The sequence below is a fragment of the Branchiostoma floridae genome, chromosome 1 (assembly GCF_000003815.2).
Source record: "Branchiostoma floridae strain S238N-H82 chromosome 1, Bfl_VNyyK, whole genome shotgun sequence".
In the NCBI taxonomy this organism is placed as follows: Eukaryota; Metazoa; Chordata; class Leptocardii; order Amphioxiformes; family Branchiostomatidae; genus Branchiostoma; species Branchiostoma floridae.
The window spans coordinates 3,602,159-3,627,519 of NC_049979.1; the positions used below are offsets into that span (position 1 = coordinate 3,602,159).

The 25,361-nt window shown below is 43.0% G+C and overlaps 3 protein-coding genes across 3 annotated transcripts in view; 1 reads left to right on the top strand and 2 right to left on the bottom strand.

The window, feature by feature from the left end:
* LOC118428929 lies at nucleotides 1-7,646 on the top strand. The gene is made up of 5 exons (XM_035839227.1): nucleotides 1-135; nucleotides 3,680-3,861; nucleotides 3,984-4,169; nucleotides 4,647-4,763; nucleotides 5,256-7,646. Exons 2-5 carry the CDS (start codon nucleotides 3,693-3,695, stop codon nucleotides 5,402-5,404), a joined length of 621 nt encoding a protein of 206 aa, XP_035695120.1. The 5' UTR covers nucleotides 1-135; nucleotides 3,680-3,692; the 3' UTR covers nucleotides 5,405-7,646.
* Nucleotides 7,647-9,019: 1,373 nt separating this feature from the next.
* On the bottom strand, nucleotides 9,020-20,373 carry LOC118424906 (N-acylethanolamine-hydrolyzing acid amidase-like). The gene is made up of 11 exons (XM_035833715.1): nucleotides 20,031-20,373; nucleotides 19,054-19,282; nucleotides 18,142-18,306; nucleotides 17,650-17,776; nucleotides 16,799-16,889; nucleotides 16,163-16,242; nucleotides 15,202-15,374; nucleotides 14,219-14,281; nucleotides 13,664-13,730; nucleotides 10,357-10,385; nucleotides 9,020-9,870 (listed from the first exon to the last, which is right to left on the bottom strand). The coding sequence occupies exons 2-11, from the start codon at nucleotides 19,254-19,256 to the stop codon at nucleotides 9,771-9,773; spliced, it is 1,098 nt and encodes a 365-aa protein (XP_035689608.1). The 5' UTR covers nucleotides 19,257-19,282; nucleotides 20,031-20,373; the 3' UTR covers nucleotides 9,020-9,770.
* A 1,365-nt stretch (nucleotides 20,374-21,738) lies between these two features.
* The window catches only part of LOC118424008 (ZP domain-containing protein-like), a 5,030-nt gene continuing 1,407 nt past the window's right edge, over nucleotides 21,739-25,361 (bottom strand). Inside the window, exons 4-7 of the mRNA XM_035832402.1 lie at nucleotides 23,952-24,076; nucleotides 23,645-23,744; nucleotides 22,233-22,419; nucleotides 21,739-21,887 (exon numbers count right to left, since the gene is read on the bottom strand). Of these exons, the coding sequence (XP_035688295.1) occupies nucleotides 21,739-21,887; nucleotides 22,233-22,419; nucleotides 23,645-23,744; nucleotides 23,952-24,076 (561 nt within the window). The remainder of the gene's footprint in view (nucleotides 21,888-22,232; nucleotides 22,420-23,644; nucleotides 23,745-23,951; nucleotides 24,077-25,361) is intronic.

Genomic DNA, 25,361 nt, shown 5'->3' on the forward strand with positions numbered 1-25,361 from the left:
AAGGGGACGCTACCGGCCGTGTGCAGGCAGTTCTGGTAAGAGAGGACACCTGTTAGACCAGCGAGTCCATCTGATCGTCAGGTGAGAGAAATCAAGACAACAGCGGGAGGCAAGACATCTTCTCTGTAAGATAAGGTGAGAACATTTTATTCTCCTTAAAGACATGCAATTCTGTGTCAGTTTATTGCAAGATTTTCATGAAATGATAGGGTCAGTTACGGGCGTGATATTGCTTTTCTCTTGTGCTGCCTTTGATTCGTCTCCAGAATTGTAAAAAAGCAGTTACCGGTCTATCTCACGGATTCTGATGCAGTACGATCACAGAACAAAATACCGATGATGATTCACAATTTGTCATTATTATGCTATGTACATTTCTGCTAGATGTGCCTAAGGTTACTATGATTGCAGGTGTTTCAAAGCTAGTGAAATGGGTCGCTCTTTTGTTGAAATTTTGCCACACCCGGCGACCATGTATGTCTCGTGCGGGTCTACGACAATGTCAGTAGAATTAGAGGTCGCGTCAACATTTTTTTTTGGGGGGGGGGGACTAAATGTAACCAAAAGAAACAGGGTTAGTGGACAAAAACATCCTCATCCCACACATCACATCTGTCATTTCATACAACAGGTATGCCGCATATCGTTCAGGTGATTTCTCGACCTACGACGAATGTGATCACGCCCTCATACCCATGCCCATAGCCAGGGAGGGGGGTCGGAAGTTCCCACACACACGCTCGAAGGTCCACTTTTCACGCTCAAAGGTCCGCTTTTTCATGTCCAAGATTCATTTTTCAAAGGCATGACTGATTGCGTTTTTCACTGATAGACATTTGGTCAGCAAATTTTGCCCCCAGAAAGTGCAGGAAATAGCGTTTCAATGGGTCCAGATTTCAACATTTCCCCGGACCTCCATTGCGACGCCTCGCGTCTTTGGTGTCAGACATTGTGTAAATATGTCGGGGGAGTACGCCGAAAGCCTTGTGTGTTTTAATAGAAATTCCATCAAACTTGGCCAACAAATTTTGCCCGTCAAAATGCAGGAAATAGCGTTTCAGAGGGTCAAGATTTCAAAATTTTGGTCGCACAAGCACTTAAAAGAACCCCCCAACCAAAATCCTGGCTACGGGCATGCATACCGTACATCGGTGAACCGGTGAGTTCACAGAGACGCGTACCAGCAACATGCTGGGTTTAGTCAGTCGCTATTCTTACATGTATGCTGAGCAATCCGCACCGCACTTGCCGGCAACATGCCCTTTTATTGGCCGCCCTTTTATTGGCCGTCCTCCCGCTAAAAGGGCCTTCAAACGGAAACCGAATAAGCAGGAATCAAGCAGAACCAGCCGGAATGAAGTATTTGCAAAATTCTTGCCACATTCGGGGCCATTCGGATGGGAATTCCAAATGGACCTCATATCCCTTTCACATGAGAAAGAATGAGCCCAAATGCCGTCAGAATGAAAATTAATTTCTATTCCTGGGAATTCGTAGTGTATTCTAGATATTCTCACTGCATTCCGGATATTCTTTTGGCCACATTCTGACAGGAATCGAAATGACTTGCCGTTTCGGTTCTTCATCGAATGAGATAAGAATGTTTCTAATAATGTTGGAATGCCATAGAAAGCGGTCAGACTGCAGTTAGAATCGTTAGAATGCACTCAGAATCCACTTTGAATGCCATTCGATATGTCTCCACTTCGAATGCACCTGGACAGTTTTTAACATGTTAAAAAATTTCAGGCCAGGCAAAAAAAAAACGGGCACAAATAGCTGGAATGGAGTGATAATTCCTGAAACACACTACGAATTGGCAGGAATTGACAGGAATAGAAAAGAATCTTAATTCTGACGGCATTCCGGCTGATTCTTGCTCTCGTGTGAAGGGGGCTACCGTACATCGCACCGGGGATTTTTGAAGGCATGAAGAAGAGTAACAGGGCGGGTCGAGTTATAAGTCGTAACCTAGCCTGGATACCAGACTTTTTCGAGGATCTACACAAGAGAAATCCTCGGCTCCATGGCCAACATGCCCCAAGAAAAGTCAGGCTTCTCTTCGTTTAAGGGTCTGATAACACGATAGATATTTCTGAGATCTGAGATCTGACTAGACGTCAATTCTGAAGACAAGATGGAAATTTCCTACAACAGTACAAGTCGTCCCATGCAAAATAAAGGTCCTCTCAGTGCCATGTGCCAACATCCCTTAGTTCCTTCTTGTAAACATCTTTGAAACGCAGTTGTGGTCGTCCATTCTCTAAGAAGGCTGCCTATGATATGAATAATGAAAAACAATCCAATTGCAAAGTTAAAACTTTATTAGAATAATTGACTATAAATGAAAGGTGACAACGAAGACAATACTTTTTGCTTCATTTTCGCTATTGGTTTGAATGCATTAATTTACATATTCATTAAGTAAGACTAGTCTAAAACTGAACTCTCTGAACCAGCACTTACCTTCCCACCAAACGAATAACAAGTTCAATGTTGAAATTTTATTGCAAACGACGGTGGATCGAAGCTCTCGCGAGCCTTCACCGGCCTTTCCCCTCGGTGAAAATTACTGTATTGACGTCAAGCAGACTGGTCTACTTACTTTAAGTCTCCTGGGTAGCATTTGGATTGGTCTGTCACAAAACTAGTGAGGTTACTGTTTTCAGTGTGCCGTCCACTCTACCCATGCCCTAGGTATTTTCCACAGCTCAGAAATTAAAATTGATCCAAATGTTGGCTTCTTATAGCCAGCGTCACGATTCAAGCGAATGTCGACCGAATTTGTAAATCGGTCGGACCTCGCCGAAATTCAAAATTTCCCGAACGTCGACTGTATTAGTTGCTGAAAATCTGCCCCGTTACAATTTGCAGTGCGACCAAAGTGCAAGCTGCACCTATCCTGTTCAGCTAATAGCGTCATTGTTACATGTATCAGCTTATAGACAACAGGAAGAACTTACCTGGATGTCCCGAATTTTCGACTTAACAAGTTATAAGCAAATTTGCACCAATCACCTAGACAATTACAGTTATTTTGTTTATTTAGGGCCTGCTGGGAAAACAAAATGAACATTGGATTTTTTTTTTACTTACGCCCTACAGACTTGTTTCGCCAATTATGTTCAGAAACGATCGCGATCCATTTGCTAGACGAATTTTCTGCTACGGAGGACATGTACAGCGCGTTTAGACTGACCAGTTTAGACAGGGCGGTGTCACTCTTTTGGCAATAGCTCTGTAAATAACTTATGAGTTGATCTCACACTTTCTGTGGCCATACTAACATGACATGATTTGCAGTGGGGCTAGTTATATATCATGGCTTAACAATGTGTTCTAATTTGAGGTTCATGTACTGGATGCTCGGGTTGGTTTGAAATCGCTGGGAGTACCGCGGGGTTTCGCCCTTTACTGTAGCGCGTAAACTGCCCGTAACGGCTATGATAAAAAGGGCAAAGCGAGTCGAGAATGATCATCTGTACTCTTCAAGCAGCAGAGGTTGAATCGCGCAGACATAGTAGTAGTCAGAAAAATTACACGGGGAGCGCCTGTGTAATTTTAACCGACTACGGTAGTACTACTATATCTCCGCGACTCAACCTCTGCTTGTAGAGTAGATCATCTGTTCAACCTGAAAACTAATTATGTTGATAACTCTATGTCATCGATTCTGCAGCTCAAGTGGAAAGATGCAGCTGTTCTTTACTGCAAGCCTTTTTGTCATGCTGGGCCTTCTGGCTTATGGGAGCTCTGGGGCTCCGACGGCTCTTCGATCCTCTGGGAACGATGACAATGCGGACGATGGAGAGCTGCTTTCTCAACTGAGAACCATAATGGAGAAAGAACAATCTTATGAAGGTATGAAAACCTATCATTTTTGTTCAAATACACATACGAGTATGCCTTATGTTTATTAATTTTTTATTATTAGCCAAGTCATTTTGTAGCTTTTCAAAAGTTAATGCAAATGTTTTCGACAGGCAATGGAGACGAGGACAATGCCGACCCCGGGGATGTGTATGCCGCGTCTCAGACAGAGAAGCGAGGTTCCAAGAACAAGTTTGGCAAAGGAGGGAAAATAGTGGGGAATATAATTGGGGGTTTGCTCAATGGAGTTCTGGGGGGCGCCATGGGAGGATCTGAGAAGAAAAGACAAACTTATGGAGGTAAAACTTTCCGTTTTTTGGTAGTACACGTACTGTTCAATATGTTAGTTAAAATTAATTGTTTCTTCTTTTGTACCAATATTTAATCAGTGTTACTGGCGAAAAACAACGGATGTTATTTGAAATGTCTGACCGTTGTTGGTGAATGCAAATACATATAGAAAAATTGTGTATGATCCAAGTCGTATTCTTGACTTTTGGAAGACATTTACAATGTACATTGTACGAGTTGCCCAAAGTAATGGTGCGTGTGATTGGTAAAGTTCTGGGGGGGCAAACTGATTGAAGGATCTGAGGAGAAAAGACAAAGTTATGAAGATAAAACTTATTTTTGGAACTATATATTCGTACTGTTAAGAAGCATTAAGGTTAAGGCCTTGTGTTAACGTATCTTTTACTCATTTTGCCGGTCTTGCAGGCATAGCAATGGCGTCACTTGTGATACGTATTGTAATTGTGCACTTTTTTTATACACAGCCAATGGAGACGAGGACGACGTCGAGGGTCCTGATGTGGAGGACTTGGAAGATCTGCTGTTAGGGCTGGAGCTGGTCGAGGAGCTCAATTCATTGGAGGAGGAAGACTCCGATGGAGGTAAAACCTACTAAAACATGATTTAAAAAGGATTCTTTGTTTGTTTAGCCACGTAATCTACTGGCCTTCCAATGACTGTGCAATGTACAATGTAGCTTACGCATTGTGCAAATGATTTACACGATGGAAACGAGGCCAATGGCGGTGCAAGCCCTGGTGGGGGGGGGGGGGGGGGTGCATTAAGCGCCACAGTTGAACAAGCTTGGTTTGTTGGGGAAATTTGGAGGGAAAAGAAAAAGAGCCAATAAAAGGTTTTGGAAAAGTGGCAGTTGGGGGTCTTCTGCCAGTACTGGTGGACAAGCTCATCCCAATCCAGAAGAAAAAACAATCTGATTTAGATACAGTCTGTATGTGTTTTTAAAGCCAAGTATAGATTTAAAACACAAAGGAGAATGCTATATAGGTTCAGGTATCTTTAAAAAATTCAAACATTTTGTTACTTTTCAATTTCGGTCTGATGTCGCTCACCTATTGTACAAATGTTTGACACAGGCAATGGAGACGAGGACAGTGCCGACCTTGTGGGGGAGAATGCCGCCTCTCAGACAGAGAAGCGCGGGTTTTTGAATAAGTTGAAAAAAGGAGGGAAAATAGGGGGCAAAATACTCGGGGGTGTGCTAGATGGAATTCTGGGACGCTAGTAGCCTGGGTACCTTCATGGTCGGTTAACACCCCCCCCCCCCCCCATTGGAGTCTGGTAAACTGCCTACTAGGAAGGGTACCAAGGCTACTACACCAGTAACTAGGGTATAAACAGATTTTATTCTTTTGTGTCGATGCGGCACTGGATTTTTTTTTAGTATGGTTAGCTGAAGTCTTATAGGCTGAATTTGCTCGAACCTTTCTTGTTTTATCATCAATTCGTTGCTTTTTTTGTTTATTGTAGGGGTGGGTACAATACCATTGGTCTTGTTGGACCGGTCCGGAAAAACCGGACCTGAAACAAAAAGCATTGGACCGGATTTTGGACCGATTAGAGAATGAATAGATTATCCCGGAAAGTTGTCACGTGTTTTGGAGCTTACCGATTCAACAAAATAACAAGAGCTAGGAAGAGGAAAGTTGACAGTCATTTTCACCAACTTTTTACAGTCAAACTTGGTATAAGCTAACAGAGGCATTAGTGTTGTTAACAAGAACGGATAGAATTTCAAAACGTTAGAAGTCGGGTACTCATCAAACAGATTCCTTTGTAGCGAAATTGACCATCTTTTTGAGTATTACTCATTCACAAAACTTAGTTTTCATGGACAATTAGGTTCGGACCTGAACCTGGTCTTCTTGTCCCTAAATTACTTGTACCAATACCCACATTTAGTGTATTGGGATGGGTTTCCAACACGTATATGTATGTATGTAGTACATTCAAGAAAAATATTTTAACCGACCCACTGGAGATCCTAGGGGTGTGTTCAGGCAACCCTTGAGTCTTTGTGTATTTGGACCTTGTGATGAGAAACGAGTCTCTTAACATCTGCATCTTGTTTAGCATTGGTATATCATCTCCAGTGCATTTATTGAAATTGTGCCATCTCACACGATGAGCACATAGTCTGATAAATAAGTCAGACCTCTTGATGAGAAAACAGTTGTTTAACATCTGCATATTGCTCATCATTGGTATGTCATCTTCAGTGCATTTATGGGAATTGTCCCAATACAAAGATTGAGTTTGAAATGTGTGCATTAGTTATCTGGGAACGATTAAGCATATAGGAAACGAAACGTGCAAGTAAGGACCTTGTGATGACAAAACAACTGCATAACATATTGTTTAGCATCGGTATGTCATCTTCGATGCTTTTACAGATGTTGGATCATCACAAAGATTAAGTTTTTAGGTTGTGCTCGCTATTATGTGGATTTTAGGGATTAAATTTGTAAGTAAGGGACAGCTCTGTGATTAGCAAGTGTATAACATCTGTTGTTTCAAGGAAAGTGTCTTTCATCTCTGATTGTGTCAGTCAGTTGTCAGATTGGTTTATCATAGACTGTCTTTAGTTCTTATTATTCTTCAATTTGTAAGCAACGTTAATGTTAGGGTACACCAGGCAAGAGAAGTACAATGTGATGGGGTGAACGTGTTCAACACCTGTTTGGTTGTAATTGCATGATCTATAGAATACCATGGTTACAAAGGGCAAGTTTATTCTGATTCCACCAGAATGGCTCTCATCACAGAGCTACAGCTCTTTGAATATGTACCAAGCTTTAATGTTTTAAGTTTTAATAGTTTGATACAATGTGTGGCTTCATTTAGACCAAGTAGGCACCTGGCGATCAGTATTTGTTATCACCTAGGGAGCACCTGAATCAAGGAAGAAAATCTTGTCAAGGTGTTTTGGAAACATCTGAAGTGCGTTGTAATACAAGTAATAATATGACAGGTGTATGACAAGTAAAGAAACACAACCTGTCTTGTCAGAACAGATAAGGTGCAGGTAAGCACAAGAAACACCTGCGCACCTCTAATTCTACCTGTACTAATCTGTACATGCAAATGGTATTTCAAGTCTAGCTATATGTCAACATTAGAACTTGTTCACGTTTGTTCTTATAGCTGACTTGTTACCCTAAGGCTAGCTGTACTTATACGGTTTCCTTAGTCTCTACAATTGTGCTGAGCAGCGCGACGCATAAATATTCCATCAAATTGTCTCCCGGTGTAGCAATACAAATCGCCATGATTTAAGCAACAATACTTTGAGTGCTTTTGTATTGAGGTAGTATGTAGGTAAACAAGAATGAAACTATAACATCTTCATGTATGTGCTAATAAAATCCTCCTGTGAAGTCCGAGGAGGAAGACAGTCAGCAACTTTTGTTTCGCTGCTGTGAAAAATTCTTGAACATACCAGAATAAAGTACAACATGTGGTTTCAACTCCAGCTTGCAAGATATGCTTTGTTTGTGGTAGTGGATAGGACTTTATGTAAGTGGGTGAGCGTCAGGGTGAGTAAGTGAGTGATAAAGTGATTGAGTGAGTGACTGACTGAATGAGTTAGTGAGTGAGTAAGTGATTGACTGAATGAGTTAGTGAGTGAGTGAATGAGTGTTAATGTGAGTGAGTGAGTGAGTGAGTGAGTGAGTGAGTGAGTGAGTGTGAATGTGAGTGAGACCCATAATGATCGGAGGAAACGAAGCAAACTTTCCCACCACCTCCCACCCTCCCCCCACACACACAACACACACGCACACAACACACACGAAGAAGAAAAATCAAAGAATTTATACACACATCTGCAAATCACCTCCCCTACAAATAACCCCTGAGGCCCCCTTCTCACTAGACAGCGATGGCGGAACCACCAAGGTTGGTTTTATGTGGCTCTTGCATTTGTAACTGGAATATGATGCACGGTTTTAAAGTGTGATTTAAAACGTGAACTAAAGTGTGAACTAACAGAATTTGTTCGTAATGTACGTAATTAATTGAACGATCGGTCAGAATTTGGTCATTCGGTTTCCGCAGATTCTCGTTAAAATAGCAAAGGTACGAGGGTAACAATAATCAAAGTCTACATGAAATTAATCTCCAAGTAAATTTAGATGTTGAGACGGAAGATGGCAAGCCTTCCCCTTGGACGATAAAAGCCTCGCGGTCAGAAATAATTACTATATTCCATCTCAGTCAACAGAGGCAGAACATGGCAACTTCAAGTGCAGGGCAAGAAACTGTCTTCCTCCAGTCATGAGTACCTCCGTGAGGATCTGCCTCCTTTTCTGACTACTAAGTCCACGTGTGTTAGTTTTTTCATCTACCTGTCACACTGCCATGTATGCGATGGAAATGTGGGCTATGACGCACTTCTAGATGCCAGAAGAGTGGAGAGAATGGACTTGGCGATTTTCAGGGATGTAGACGGCAGGGTAGCAGCTAAAGAGGAAGTGGGATCAGACATCAAATACAGCAGGACGATTCGACATGTGGACTGCCAATTGCTTTTGCCACCCAATAGGATGTCAGCAAGGTGTGACAGGTGTATAACGTACGGCCACTATTTACGTGGTGCAGCCGCAAACATCAGAGGCAAACAGGGCACAAGCATTTCGCAGGACATTTCGCACGATGCCCCAATACCCCAGAAGCATTTGCAAGGGGAGCAGCTCAAAGTCAAATCCGAAGTCAGTGATTCCCAGATGAAGAGAAAATACCAAAAAGTCCTGTAACCTTCTTACTTGATCTGATGTTGTCAAAAGTAATCATATCATAGCTAAGTATCTATCAGTCAGTCAATAAAGGCAAATGATGTTGGTAGATTGATGAAAGTTTATTCTCTGTCAGCATATGTCATTTTAGGCAAGAATAGCACTTAAAAATTTTACAATTTTTAATCTTCATATTTGAGATCTATTAAAACACCCAAACACAGACAATTTTTGTAGCAAAAATCTTTTTAAAAGCTATTTTTACATTCTAGCCGTGGTTGCATAGTTCATATCATAAAAATAACACATTCTATACCAATAGTACCATGTATATCAGTGGTTAACATTAACGTGTTGTACTATTATAAGTGCATCTTGAGGCCCCAGATCGTGCAGAGTTAATTACAAAATATAACACATTCACGTTCAAGTGAAAGTCACATTTTTGAGTGCAACATGAGCCCAGAACTTTCACTCTTTCACACATTATGGACGTCCAATAGAACTGAATGGTCTACAATAGTGGGGTGTATCAAGCCATCTCCAAGCAGATGTTGGGTCCAACCGAGTTCTGGCCCAACATTTATAACAGAGATGCAAAACCAGCCGTCAAGCTTACATCTGCTTGATGATTATTTGTCCCAATCTATTTTTCTTACATGAGTATGTAATCTGGGGACCTTCCCACTTCTTACATCACCAAATGCCTTGCTACCCTGGGTTAAAGATTAAAAGTTCATTGCACATCTGTACCTGGGAAATGCAACAATAATTTTTTCTGCAAGATTTAAAACTCTAAGGACAACCTCACTTCCCCTTACAATAAAATTAAAAGTAGTGGCGGCCTCAGACATTGCCCTAGGGCTTCTGACCCGCGGCCTGTGCCTCTGGCCAGCGTACCCAGGTGTTGTAGACCTGCGGCTGTGCTGCGCTCATAATGGCTGTGTAGGTAGTGTGCCTGCAACATGAGACATTGTCAGAGATCAATCTCCAGAGAACCATTAATGCAGTCCGAAAAATTAATCATTAAAGATCTTTTCACTGGAGGTTCCTTGAAGCGGTTGCCTATCACACATGGTGTTTCACATTTGCATACAACTATCTATAATGATTGTATGTTTATAGATGTAGAAGGACTTCAATCACGTAATCTGTATTCTCAATTCTGACCCTTACCTCTAGATATTCTCTCATGACCTCAGTGACATGCGATAAGCAGACAGAGTTGAATTTTTCATGAATACAAAAAAATCCTCAAACAAACAAACGTTAAATATGGGGTGAACATTATATGACATATGGAGTTCACCCAAGACACAATAAGACACTGCTGCAAGCCAGTAAGTTCATAATGTTTATCATTTAATTACTTATTTATTTATTTACTCCTACAAGCAGGATGTAATCTAAGCAGTTGGAACAACTATATATTAAGATAACTCACCTGTTCAGCACCTTTGGAACAGACAGCACCTATATATATGAAATAGATATATAAAAATACAGGTTTTCAAATGTTAATTGAGAAACTGTTGCATCCAAATATGTAAATTCATGATCTATCTATCTATTTCTCTTAGAATAAGTCTAAAGGTTTATCAGTTTTGGTCGCAGAAGTTTTAAAAAACAATTTCTGATATAAATTGTCATGTATCTTGATCCCAATAATAGTATTAGAAATCATGTGTACTGTATTACTACCCTTTGTATCTATATGCCTGTACTAAGCCCGATAGGGCATGAATGCGGAATAAAGGTTATTATTATTATTATTATTATTATAATAATGCTCCAACCCGGGTTGACCAGGTCAACCCACTCCTCTCAGTGTTGGATTCTCTCTTACATGTTGTCTCAGTTTGACACTCTGTTGACTTAAGATGGCCCAGGGCATATGAGCGCTACTTTCAAAGTCCTGTAGGAAAATTGTCATAACTCCGTCATAGAAGCTTGAAAATGCCTCAAATCTGGTGTATACGAAAAACACAACTATAAGAATGCAAACATGAGTCATTTATGAAGTTACATACTCTGAATTTTGAGATATTACAATTTATTATGATGTATAATTTTTTCAACAAAATGTAGTCTAGAAAACCATTCCCAACGCGCAAATTACATGAATTTTTTTTAGTACATACTTACATATGTTCCCTTTCAGAAGTAGTGAGATTTATTGAGAAACATGTTCCTGCTCTGTGAAAAATATTGATTTTTTCACATTTATGCATATAATTTTAGGGTACCTTTTTCTATAATCACCTTATAACTCAAAACAAAGACCATATACAATATATTCAACTACACCTGAGTGTAGAACAGGACATTTCCAACGATTTAATTTCCTTTTCAATCATTCTAAGTCATTGCTACCGTTTTCTACAAAGGTTTGAAGTTTGTACCATCAATTTTTACCCTGTAAGCCATGTTTTAGTAAATCTGCCCATCACTCAACGTGACAGGTCGTAATTAGCACCTCCATGGGAAGGAATTAGCTGTAATTTGCACTTGTGCCATGACAAAAGAACCAAGGTTTATTGTTATGCGTAGACTAGTCTGTTGGTATAAACAGTTGTTTTGTAGCAAGATTGTTATTATGCTCATAGAACGAGAAAAGTTTTAGGCAGTCTTAGAGAATCAGTCTCTCTATTTACGTTGGAGATGGATTCTACAAGATGCACATCCAGAAAGCCGTACAAAATGTAAAAGTAGGGTTCAAGCGCCACCAACTGGGCCGGGCATTTTGGCCCCGCAGCGCGGCTTTGAATCCCTGGTGTCAAGAGACTGTGCTATTCGGCAAAAACTCAGCAAAATTCGCTCAAAGCAAGTCCGACTTGGCCTCTGTTGCAGTCTTCGAACGGGGCTGGTTTTTATTGGGGATGGGGGGGGGGTGGGGGTTGGTTCGCGATTTTCAACTTTTAGCTACGTTTTCATGCGCCGGGAAAGGGGTTTTGCCCAAGGAGCTTGGTTTGCCGAGGAAGGGAGTTTGCCGTGGCATAAGATAGCATCATTAGCTTGGGAAGGAAGGCGGAGGCTAATGAAACTCCTCACTAATACTATCTTATGCTACCGCAAGTTCTGCTTGGAGATAAGTTACTGTATATAGCTCAGATATTAACCCCCTTGTTCAATACATTACAACCTCCTTGACTCAATACTGCCAAACTGGGGTATGAAATGACGCGATTTTGGTCCAACAATTTTTTCGAACGCTCCAGAATAGAACAGAGAGCCAAATTGTGTGCTTTGAGAAGTAAGACATAATACGGGTTGCTATAGTTTGCATGAAATAGTGTATAAAACTGACCATGAGAACAACAAATCATTAGACAATACTATGCAATCTACAGCCATAATGATTCTGGCCTGTCGCCATGTTTGTTATCATTACTGATTAGAATGTTTGTTTAGGGCTGTCAGAGTAAAATTGCCCATGATGAAAAGAATTTTAAATCCACCCAAATGCACGTACAGTATACTTCGATGTGTAAACTTTTGTAGAAAAACGTGAAAAAAGTGCCATTGGTCTCCTCCTTCTATATTTCCCCCAAGACAATTGTACATAAGTTGTGTTATTTGGAGGTTGGTCCAGGCAGACAACCATATATATGATCTAGGCCGATAAAGGAAAATAACCACACTAATTCAACTCGTATGTTCTTTTCTTTTTATAGCTAGAATCCTGTGCTTCCCTTATCAGAAACGCCCATGTTGGTGAAATGCCCTTTCCCCGGCCGTTATATTGGGCAAAAAAGTCTGGTCATTTAGGGCAAGGAGTTTATATAGAAATATATAGGGTATCTTCTATTTAATGTGTTTATGTTGTGCTGTGCTCTTTTGCAGTTTACCTGAAGCACTTCAAGTATGATGCATAACATTTGTGATAAATGTTTATAGAGCAGCGGGAGTGGTTAAAACTTTCAGAAGCATGTCAAATACTTCAAACATCTATCTGAGTATGAGACTGTGATTTTTTCCCCATCTTTTGTATGGGTTAGATTGTAGTTCTCCCTGGTTGTGAAGAAGGTACCTTTTGTTTGTCGTTCACACCCGGACAGAGACAAAAGACCAGACTACACATATGCCGTGGCAAATACAACTTTTACAATGGCTGCCCTGCTGAAACTTAGGATTGAACAAAGAAGCTTCCATGTTTGCTGTGATTGACAAACTCAAAAGTGTCATATTTAAGTGTCAAATTTATGGTTAAAGAAAATGAATCAATAAGAAAAAAGAAATGACGATTAGAAAATAGAATGAAAGTTAATCAAAGCGCGTGCATTCCCATATCCCCATTCAGCGTTTCACAGATGTGTATTGTTTCTTGTTTTGTCGAAATCATTAGTGGTCATGAACCAGTATTCTGTATGTATAAACACACGACTGTCTTGTCCTTTCCTTTGCACTTCCTCAGATTTTAGATATTGAGTGCGAGCAATTACCTCACCAGGACAGATTAGCGCCTGATTGGGATGCAAAGTGAAGGCGGGACACTGGGCGGCAATTATCACTCAAACTACTGCATATTTACAAGCTATGTGCTCGCACTTGGCTCATTTCAATATCCAAGTACCTAATAATCATATTTAAATGAGATATCTGGCAAGGCAGGCCTGGGCAATCTTAAGTGAATGGAGCACTTGCAGCTAAAAACTGCTGCTGGCTCATATATCATATTAGGGCCACCATCTTTACATCACCATCCAAAATTACGACTGCAATTTCCCTTACCGGGGTGTAGTGTTATGTACCTGAAACATGGAGGATGCGTTGATGGCGTCTTGTCCTGTGGTGTTCATGGCCTTCATTCCTGGTGTCCTGGCGCAAAAATAATTAAGAAATTCATGAGACTGCATTCGTAGACAGTCAAGTCAAACTCTAGTCTAAGTGATTTGCATGCAAGTTTGAAAATTATTATACTGTATAAGTAGAAGTCTGATCAAAGTCTAAGATATTCCCATGAAAGTTCATCTGTGAAGATTTTCAATGCTATATCTGTATACTTTCAATGCTATATCTGATAGATTTTGGTCAGTCCTACCAGGTTAAAATAACCCATAGCCAAAGTTACGTCAAACTTCTCGTCAGGATACGGCTATCCAGCTCACTTCAACTTGAGACGGGTCTGAGGACTGACCAAACGCTTTAAGTTGTTGTTGTTAAGAGTTTTATTGTCTTTGTGTATGGATACTGTACAGCATTTTAAATCTTCACAACTGTCTAAGAGATTTGGTATAAAAGTCAGAAAAGTGGTCACATGCTCAAATAACATTAGGTTTTGTGATTTCATGTTGAAGTTCTCTCACCTCCTGTCATCATGTGCAGGTGGCTCTTCCCAGTGGTCATAGTTAGTTTCCAACACATACCACCTGTAGGACAAGCAAACAAACAACATAAAGGGATAAAGTATTAAATGCTGAACTAGAAGATCAACATGCGTCTGGGAGAAAGTCTGAACTTTAGAATCCACTGTGTTTCAAGCAGAGAATATATTACAAGTACTGCATTCTAAGTCAATTTTTCCTGCAGCATAGTTTGTTTTCATGTTCCTGTTGCTAATTTCTTACTTTGAATTATCTGAAAAGCAAACAATGCTAAGCAATAGTGCCATCCTCAAAGCCTTCACTTTTCGTGTAATGCTTCATTTTTCACTAGGCCTAGGAAAAAAAATGTTGTGTTTACTGTTTCCCTACCTACCCTAAAAAAACCTGCCGACCCTATACTTTTTTTGGGGGGGGGGGCAGTGGAGTCACATAGCTTCCAGTTAGAATTTTTATTTTGCCTGCTTCCTATTGAAGTAAAACACTGCTTCTCCCATCTAATGAAGGATAAATGTATCTATCATGCACAAAATTAAAGCTTGACATTGAAAGTGTCATCATGCATTTCATTTTACTTTGTTCAACTGTATTGTGATAAGTATCACTAGAGTTTTGGCCAGCCTAAAAAAGATACAAGAAAAAAAAAAGATAATCCCTACCTACCTACCCTAATTTTTTCAGGACTGAAACAGGAAACACAACATTTTTTTCCCTAGGCCCTAGAGAGACAATGTCTGAGATAGCCTGGGTACCACCCTTCTCCCAGGGCTCCTTGCACTCACTACCCTAGTTTTTTTATGGTAGCGAGTGCAAGGAGCCCTGGTAGAAGTAGTATGATACCCAGGTTATATCTGAGAAGCAAAAGCAAAATGTTCGGTCCAATTCAAGCCCTGTTTTCACTTTACTTGCTACAATTCTAATTTGAAATATTGAAGAAAAAGAAATGAATCTGTGGGGGCTTCACACACCTGCCCTGTGCGGGGTTCATAGTCCAGATGTCCAGTGCCGATGTTCGGTCTCGCGTGATGACCGCTCCCTCCGCCACGTTGGCTCCTCCCACGATGAAGTACACGGGCGCGATGAGTGGCGTGTATGCCAGCCTCTCTATGGCCACATCGTAGCTGTCGGCTTCTGCCAGAGTCTGGAAAGCAGGGATTTATGATATAAGAGGGTCTGCATGCTCCCTTTCTATTGTTGGCATCCGTCTGTCTCGTAAGACAATGGTAGGTGGACGGGTTTAAGGCGACCCGTCTGCCTGGCCTGCACTTGGGTTTTTAAGGTGAAGGAGGGGTGTGCACGTCCTTCTCCACCCTCTCGTCCACTGGACGCACTAGTCCTACAGGGGCAACTGTATACAACGTGTAAGACGGTCCCAGCAGATGCAGGCCGTAGGGGCATGTTCGGGCATGACACACCCGCCATGACACATGAGTCAGGGGTAGGAGGAACCCCTTGCATCCTTGGTCGGAAGTCCTCCTAGGAGACGGAAACTCCCTTTCTATTAATGATTAAGGTAAAGGCATTTAGCTATTTTGATTTACCAGAATTTGGTGTCAACTTTTTGCATTTAGCATAAAGTGTTGTCCAAATCAAAATTGGTTTGAACTGAATGGAGATCTAATAAAGTCTAAGACTTTATTATATGTTTTGTGTCTTGTCTTTGTATCATTAACTTTTTTTCCAAAACTCCATTTTCCAAATGTGACAAAGGCTCTAAGTAGCCTGAGTATCATCCTCCGTAGTAACCGTTGGCTCACGACTTTCTCTTGCTAACCACGGTTAAGGCTCTAAGTATATTAGTAAGGACATTAGCCTTTTCTGTTTGCCATGAGTGAAATTCAGGGTAGCAAACTATCAAAGCAAGTATCAAAGCCCAACAAGGAATGGCATCATTAGGCTACAAGCTATTTGGAAGCTGAGTTTCCTCACCTCTCTGACCAGGAAGCTCATGAGAGAAGCCTGTCTGTTCAGCAAGGCCTCCAGGGCGTTCATCCACCAGGCTCCCTGGTCTGGGGAGGGGGGCACATAAACTCAGTTAGAGGTCGTACACCTGGTTTGGGAAGGAGGCACATAAACTCATTTAGAGGTCATTCACCTGGTCTGGGGAGGGGGCACATAAACTTATTTAGAGGTCATTCACCTGGTCTTGGGAGGGGGCAAACAAACTCCGTTAGAGGTCATTCACCTAGCTGGTCTGTCCGGGAGGGGGGTACACGGGATGTCAGAACTCTGACCTTGAGACCTTTGTCTTCCTTAGTATACTGCTAAGACTCATGAAAATGAAAGTTCTCACTGTGCACGTACACATGTTAGTTACAATACAAGTGAATGGTACAAATTAACAAGCAAAACAAAATTATTGTAAGGACATTAATTAAAGATCTTTTGCAATATAAATGAGATTAAAAAACTGATTAAATTGTGTGTGCAGACAAGACGAGTGAATGTTGTGTGTTAATATTTACATATACATGTAATGTTAGCGTTTGACCTTACCTTAGTGTCTAGTCTCATACAATTTTGCCTAAATGCATCTTGTATCTATTGGCCTTTGCTCCTACTCACCCCTCTCGTCCACTGACACGGTGAACCCGTTTGGCCTCTGACCCGTCAGCGCTCCCACGTACCCCAGGTAGGTGGTGGTGGTGTAGAGGGTCTGGGGATGAGGGAGGGGGGCAGATGCTCTGTCAGGGGGTTCATCCGTCATGTCATGTCATGTCAAATCTTTTATAATGATTGCTATGTGAGGATTGCACTAGACTACATGATTAGATGACATGCAGTAGTCTTATTACTCAATACACCTGTTAAAACTGTTTTAACAGGATATTGAAGTAATAAAGGATTAAATAAGACTACTGCCTGTCATCTAATCATGTAATCTAGTCCAATCCTCACAGAGATTTTTAGCTCTAAGGCAATATTGATAGGGTCACAATGAAGTGTTATAACATTATGTCCTTTTGTAATTATAGTCATGTCAACTTGGATATAAATAAAGAGCACAGGTGCATGGAAAAAGGAAATATTGCAAAAGACTACCAGTAGTATATATTGAGCAATCTGAAGCAAAAGTTGAACTGTTATTTCCAACACAAAAATTGGACATACTCAAATTTTCCACTGTCCAACTCATCTTTGTCAATTTTCAATCCCTGTGGATCTCCTCTGCAACTCCCCTCCCTAACTAAGATATTTAGTATTCTTTTATCCCATATATACTTCCTCTGAAATCCACTACTTAACACCCTAAAAATAATTTTTTCTTCTGTTGTACCTGTCAGGGTTTCTGGAAATAATGGGATTGGCTAGTGGGGTGGACTGGCGCCAAAGGCTAGTGAAGATAATGCTACCCCCTTTTAAACTGACTTTCAATTAACGGGTGACGCCCTCTTGCGGAAGCTGGAAACTCGTACCTGTCCTTTGGTTTGGAAGTCGGCCATGACGGTTATGTTGCGCAGGAAGTCGCCGAAGCCGTAGTCCAAGTTCCGCCCGTGCCAGATGGTCCCCTTGGAGTCCTGGGCAACGATACTGGTGCAGAAACTACAGGAGAGAAGGGATACAGGTAGAGTTAAGGCAAGTTGTAGAAGGTAGTGCGTTAGCCTAGGAACTTAACCTCAGTCAGCGGTTACGTGTAGGTAACTTTTCGAATGCGCCAATGTGTACAGTGACTGCATGACTGGCTGCCCAATACAGAGATAAAGAAAGATCTGTGTGTGTCTCCAGCTTTAAATATTTTCCATCACACTCGTTGTTTGGCAGCCCAGGTTATTAGTTACCGTTGTTAAATCTGCCATTTCAAATCAAGGTTACAAAAATATATTTTCATCTATTGCATGTCATGAACTTCAGCTACCTACATTATTATGCTGGTACAGATAGAAACTGATATATTGATGGTGACCTACGCGGTTAAGTCGTACGCCAGGTTCAAGGTGACGATCTCCCCCAGGTTGATGCCCGTGCAGTTGGCGATGCCCCGCATCTCTCCCGCGAAGGGGTGTGGCAGGTACTGGTCCAGGTCAGAGGTCAGCACGTCCAGGAGAGGCAGCGCCTCCTCCGGCACCAGGCTCCTGCACAGGGGAACAAGACATCGAAGATTTGTCGCTCCTAGGCCGGCTAAACTGCTTTGGTACTTAGAAACACCACAAACGACCACAAACGACTCTAATATGCAGTGTATATGGGTCAAAAACCTTGTGTGGCGCTCTGGAGACATTGTTTATACATTTATGAATTTAAAAAATGCAGCAAGTCCTATGTATTCACCAGTTATTTCGAGTTAGTCCGGTTTCAAGATCAAAGCAATTCTTGGCCACCATGTTGGATTGTGCGTGTTTGCCTTTGATACTGAAAAACACTTAATATATAAGTATATATATCACTTGACAATGATAGAATTGCGGTATGAACCAACAGCTTCCATAGTTTTATCGTCCTGTCGTCTATGGTATCGAGAACTTCCCCATACAGACTCCTAGCACGGGCGATCCAACATGACGGCAAAGAATCGCTTCGATCTTGAAACCGGCTGACTGACTCGAAATTACTGGTGAATACGTAGGACTTGCTGCATTTTTTAAATTCATAAATGTGTAAACAATGTCTCCAGAGCGCCACACAAGGTTTCTGACCCATATACACTGCATATTAGAGTTGTTTGTGGTCGTTTGTGGTGTTTCTAAGTCGTTTGTGGTGTTTAGGCAGACCGAACTGCTTTGCCAGCTTTTGATACTATCTTAAGCTACTGCAGGATCTGCTTGGACATTTATATAAATATCTCTGCTCAGTCTTATCAAGGAAGTTTTTCTTGCACGTACGTGATCATATCCTTGACGTCCTTCTTCAGCATGGGGATCATCGCCTGTATGTCGGGGTCCTGGCAGATCGGGAGGAAGTGCTCCTCTGGCGCGGTGTCCAGGTCCACCACGTACCGCTTCACGGGCGCGTCCCTGGCGACGGTCAGCGACAGGGAGACGGACAGGGCACACAGGGCCAGCAGCAGGGCTCGGCTGGACCACATGTTGCCTCCTGGTCGTGCAGATCAAGCTACAACAAAAAGCAAAGCATCTTCATGTTAGCATAACGGTTAGGTTTTTGGCCCCAAAAACAGAGGTCAGAATGGTTGGAGTGTTCAGCCCCAAACCCAGAGGACCCCAGTTCCTTGATATGCCCCAATGTTATGCTATGGCTATGAAAAAGGCAGTCTATACACGACGATAGGATGCTAAAGCGAGTTCAAACCAATCAGCACCAGGGACAGGGAGACGGACAGGGCACACAGGGCCAGGAGCAGTGCTCTGAGCTGGACTCCATGGTGCTGGTACTGCCAAGTTGTGTGGATGTCATGAAGCTAAAGTAGAAACTAAGGCAACATTTTTTAGAAAGCGCAGGATGTTTCCCTTCCAGTAAATTGCCTTTTGTCAAGCCAAGAAAAAGAATTTTTCAACCTCCTTGGTCAAGCTTCTCGCACAATATTACCATTAGGCTCGCTCCTGAAGAGTCGCCAAAAAAACAATACACTCGCCCCTGCCAAAAATGACAAGAACTTGAAGAAGTAGAAATGAAGAAGAACACACCAGCAAAACAATACGTTTTCCTTACGGGAAACCAAGGAGCTCCTTGGTTTCCCGTAAGGAAAACGTATTGGGGAAACATAATAATTATCTGGGTCACCTTTTCCAAACAGGTCCGACCACCTTTCCAGTGATTTTCCTGTGTGTTTGACTTTCCTTTACCACTGATTTCTGAATTTGTCAACAGCGACAGGACTCTCGAGCGTTTTCTATCTTCTCACCTGTATCACAAGGTTTTCCTATAAGATCCTAGAAGACCCGCGTACAACTTCAGACTCTTGTCCAAAAGTTAAACAGTCGACCCTCCACTGAGATCTTCGTGGCTGCTATAGTCGCAGCCACCGGTAACTTTATGCAACTTAAATAATCCTTGTACCGACTTTATAGTCGCCAGCCTACTGAGCCGAGCTGGAATACCTCACGGCTGTCACGAGACCCAAACGACTCGCCAGGGCGGTACAAGGTACAAAGTTGCCGTCATGTTCGTTCTCGATATCGTCAAATTCTTGCCTCCAGTTCAGAACCCACACTGCTACAGCTACAGGTCATCGGTCATACCCTCCCTTGACCCGTTCAGCTCAAGATAGACCTCTAGCGGAACCTTAGCGCTCTGCAACGTCCCACTGACGGTCGGTGAACGTGAAGAGGTCCGGTTACGTTCCTATTCTCCAAGCAGAGGTTAGGCTCCGACTTGTTTTGGACGACTTTGTAGGCGTTTTTATGGGACTTTCTGTCTTGTCAGGTTTTGGGTTTTGCTAAAAACAAAAATGGCAGACATAAAGAAAACCTGGCAAAACAGAAAACCCGATAAAAACGCATACAAAGTCGTCGATAACAAGCCATAGCCCTATCCTCTGCTTGGAGAGTAACGTTATATGACCCATGGGTCAGTAGGTAGCCTCCTTCACAGATCGATATTTTGGGCCTGATTTGCGATTTTCAACATGGGCCAGGTATGGTAACGATAGAAATACTCTTTTTGGCAAAACTGTAAGAAAATTTCCTAACCTTAAATCTTTATCTAGTGTTTTTCTTATACCCTTTGACCTTTCTAACGCTACTAGTATATCATAAAACACATCACTAAGATACGAGAAGAAGCCAAGGCGTCCTCTCGACGTCACCATGTGTACTTTGGTACATCTCCGCGATTTCGCGGTTTAGGCTACTGTGTCCCAGGTCCATTTTGATTCCGACGTAAAAATAAAGAAGCCCGGCCGGGCCCAAAAATAGCCCCGGACCCCAATGTCCAATTGAAACCGTGGCATAAATGTAGCTTCTATCAGACCCCTAGCTGGAGCTAAGAGGTCCCATCAGCCCCTAACATGGCCATAGTCATGGATAGATTGTATACCACAGGCTAGGAGCTGATGATAACGTAACCGGAGGAGCAGTCTATGTTTTTTTCTGGGTGTACCTCCCCAAAATCCGCTAGTAAGGCACGCTGTAGCCAAAGTAGCCTGGATACCACACCCCAGCCCGACGTCAAAAATATCTATCCTGCACGATCGATATTTTTGAGATCGGGCTGGGGTACAGTGTGCTATCCAGGCTAGAGAAGTGTAACCCATGTGGAGGACCTGGACAAAATGAAGCAGATTATAAAATGCAGAGGTTTGTTAGCAGAAGAGTTCTTTTGATAAATATTTTGTTCTTTCGCAGCTTTTTAAGAGTTACTAAAATCCGTGGCCTTAGTAAATGTTCTGCAGCACCCTGTACGTTAAGCCGTGCTGCCGTGACGTCAGACGGAGAAAGACTCAAAGAGAGAAAGACAGAGAGTCCCATCACGTTGGGGCTGCTGAGCATCATCACACTATCGCACAGAAACGCACAGAAAAGATGATGAGACCGTAAATTTGAATTCCCATTTTAATCTGGACTACTGTTGCAAACGCACGTAATAGCAGACAGAGGGAGCTCATTCCCTGTCTAGTAGCTGTTCTGCAACACGCTGTAGCCTGCCTGACTGCCGTGCCGCCGCGCCTTGTACAGGAGACCCACAGACATGGCGATGGCCAGCACGGCACACGCTCCAACCACGGCCCCGGCAGCTGTGACCTGGCTCCCACCGGTCTCACCTGGAAAGAAAGAGAACATGGGGACGACCTTACATGCAGTTTTCCTTTCGCAGGTAGACAACATACATTATGTGGGGAAAGTGAAAGACCAAAGGCTATTTCTAATGGCGACATGCCCTCTTGACAACACGAAGGCAATATATAACTTGTCGTCGTGGTCGTGGTCTGGTGGCGACTGCTGTGCCGTAGACGTTGATGTTTACTTCACAGGATATGAGACAACTCAAATGGCAGGCAGCGTCAGAATGAACACTTGTCGTTTCATACGACCAATGAGGGTTGAAAGAACCAAATGGTTTAACCTACTGGATGAAATCTCTTTGATACAACCAGCTGTGTCTAAACCTGCCGCGCCGCCATGCTCACCATTCTGGTCCTTGCGAACCACGATGGGGCCCTGGATCAGCCGGTACACCTCGGGTTCGCCCTCGGCCTCCCTCCGCCTCCTGCCCGAGGGCGGCTGGCAGCCCAGCGCGCAGCGGGAGTTCGGGTCCGAGGCCTTACAGAGCAGCACGTTACAGTGTAGGTACACCTGGGGAATATCGTATTTGAAATACAAACCTTACATCTTTGTCATTCATTACCCATCTTCAAAAACCTGGTAAAAAAAGTCATTATTAGATAATCAAACATTTAAAAAATCTCCTATTTATTGTTCTTCTATTTCAACATTTTTAGTTCTTACATTTCTTATAATGTTATATTCTTATTTCACTCATTTCATTTATTTCGCCGTTATGATGTTTGCTTAGTTATACTGAACTATTATACTTTCCTTCCATTTTTGTTAATTGATATAATACATTTGGTTATATTATTGTCTAATGTATAATTTTTATACATTTATCCATTTGTCAAGTCAAGTCAAGTCATCCAATCTTTATCAGCTTATGAATTGTTAAATTGTATCATTATTTGTTACTTTTGGGGGAAGACTATGTATAAGCCAAGCACGGTGAGCCAAGAGGCTTTTTTCTTCCTTCCTGCACGTTCTTTCATACTTTAATTTGTGTTGCGTTATCGCAAAGTAAATAACAAATAAAATAAAAAATCGTCTGGAGATAACGTTACATTGTATATACACCTGGGGGATATTGTGTAATAATAACGTTACATGTGAAGTCTCTATCGCACAGTCGACCAGCTTCGACTAAGGAGGGCGTCCGATTTTAAAACCAACAGAGGCATAGGATCACGTGTTGTAGCCTCGATCACGTTATAGCAGCCTCATTACTCGGTTTAGCTAATTATATACATGTAAGGGCACAACCCGCCGTACGTGCAATTTGTCTGTACGTTTTTTGGGGAGGCCACGCACGTCCGCCACGTATTTCTGAAAACGTTCAGGCTGTACAGGACAGGCGCGTCGCCCGTACTGGCACGTACGAGGGGCGAATCCGATGCCCGATGGCACACGAAGTTTGCCTGCACGTAAAGTTCTACGGCGTGTCTGCGTGCTCCAAAATCCGTCGGATACCCTACGAGTTCGTACGGAGGCGGTACTTACCACTTACGGAACCCAAAAGACTGCCCCGATGTTTTGGCACGTAGACAGCACGTATTTGCACGTACGGCGAGTTGTGCCCTTAGCTATCGGTACCTACTGTCCGTATTAAATGATACAGCAAGATGGATACAACGAGGATGCCTGGTATCCAGCCGTCTTATAGCTGCGCAGCAAATACGCGAGGAGGTCAGAAAAGTCTCAGCAGCTATAATACGGCTGGACACTACCTGTTATGCAATAACGGTAATACCATGTTAACGCCGCTGGTGTAGGCGAACGCCTGGAAGCCGAAGCGCCCCCTGTCCGGGCCGGGTGACGGATAGAACTGCAGCGTCGGGAGTTTGGCACAACTGGAGAGAAAAGAAGGTTCATGAAAAGATGATACAGCAAAAGAAGATCAGGTGATCCACGGAACAGGAAGATTGAGATACGTTAAGATCGATTTCACCTTGCTACATCTACTTGGAATTCAAACAGAATCTGAACACTGCTTAAATAACACCACGCTCAGGAGTTTTCTTTAGCATGTATCTAAAGAATATTGGTGTTTTACTGACCCGTCGACGATGACGTCACTCCGTATATTGTCGTTCGGGTCGTCGCTAGGCGTGGCCACACAGGTGTGAGCGAACACCTGCAGGTCGGCGTCACTGGAGTTCACCTGGATCTGCACGTGGATCATCTGTAACACATAGGTCATGGTCATCATTTACACCCTGTAACATTGGAGACCTACCTGCCGTAACTCCACAAACACTGGATACTCCGGACCTACCTGCCGTAACTCCACAAACACCGGATACGCCGGACCTACCTGCCGTAACTCCACACACACAGGATACTCCGGACCTACCTCCTGTAACTCCGCACAAACACCGGATACTCCGGACCCACCTGCCGTAACTCCACACAAACACCGGATACTCCGGACCTACCTGCCGTAACTCCACACAAACACAGGATACTCCGGACCTACCTGCCGTAACTCCACAAACACAGGATACTCCGGACCTACCTCCTGTAACTCCGCACAAACACCGGATACTCCGGACCTGCCTGCCGTAACTCCACACAAACACCGGATACTCCGGACCTACCTGCCGTAACTCCACAAACACATGATACTCCGGACCTACCTCCTGTAACTCCACACAAACACCGGATACTCCGGACCTACCTGCCGTAACTCCACGAACACCGGATACTCCGGACCTACCTGCCGTACCTCCACAAACACCGAATACTTGCGGACCTACCTGCCGTAACTCCACAAACACCAGATACTGCGGACCTGCCTGCCGTAACTCCACACAAACACCGGATACTCCGGACCTACCTGCCGTAACTCCACGAACACCGGATACTCCGGACCTACCTGCCGTACCTCCACAAACACCGGATACTCCGGACCTACCTCCTGTAACTCCACACAAACAAAGGATGCTCCGGCCCTACCTCATATACTCCACACAAACACCGGATACTCCGGACCTACCTGCCGTAACTCCACACAAACACCGGATACTCCGGACCTACCTCCTATAACTCCACACAAACACCGGATACTCCGGACCTACCTCCTATAACTCCACACAAACACCGGATTCTCCGGACCTACCTGCCGTAACTCCACACAAACACCATATTCTCCGGACCTACCTCCTGTAACTCCACACAAACACCGGATACTCGTAACCTACCTCCTGTAACTCCACAAAGACCGGATACTCCGAACCTACCTGCCGTAACTCCACACAAACACCGGATTCTCCGGACCTACCTCCTGTAACTCCACAAACACCGGTTGCTCCGGACCTACCTCCTATAACTCCACACAAACACCGGATACTCCGGACTAGGGGTGGGTACCGATACAGAAAATTCAGGTCCAGGTCCAGAAGATCAGGTCCAGGTCCGGACCATACAAGAAAAAACGGTTTTGTACCGGTCCAGCCCTACTCCGGCCC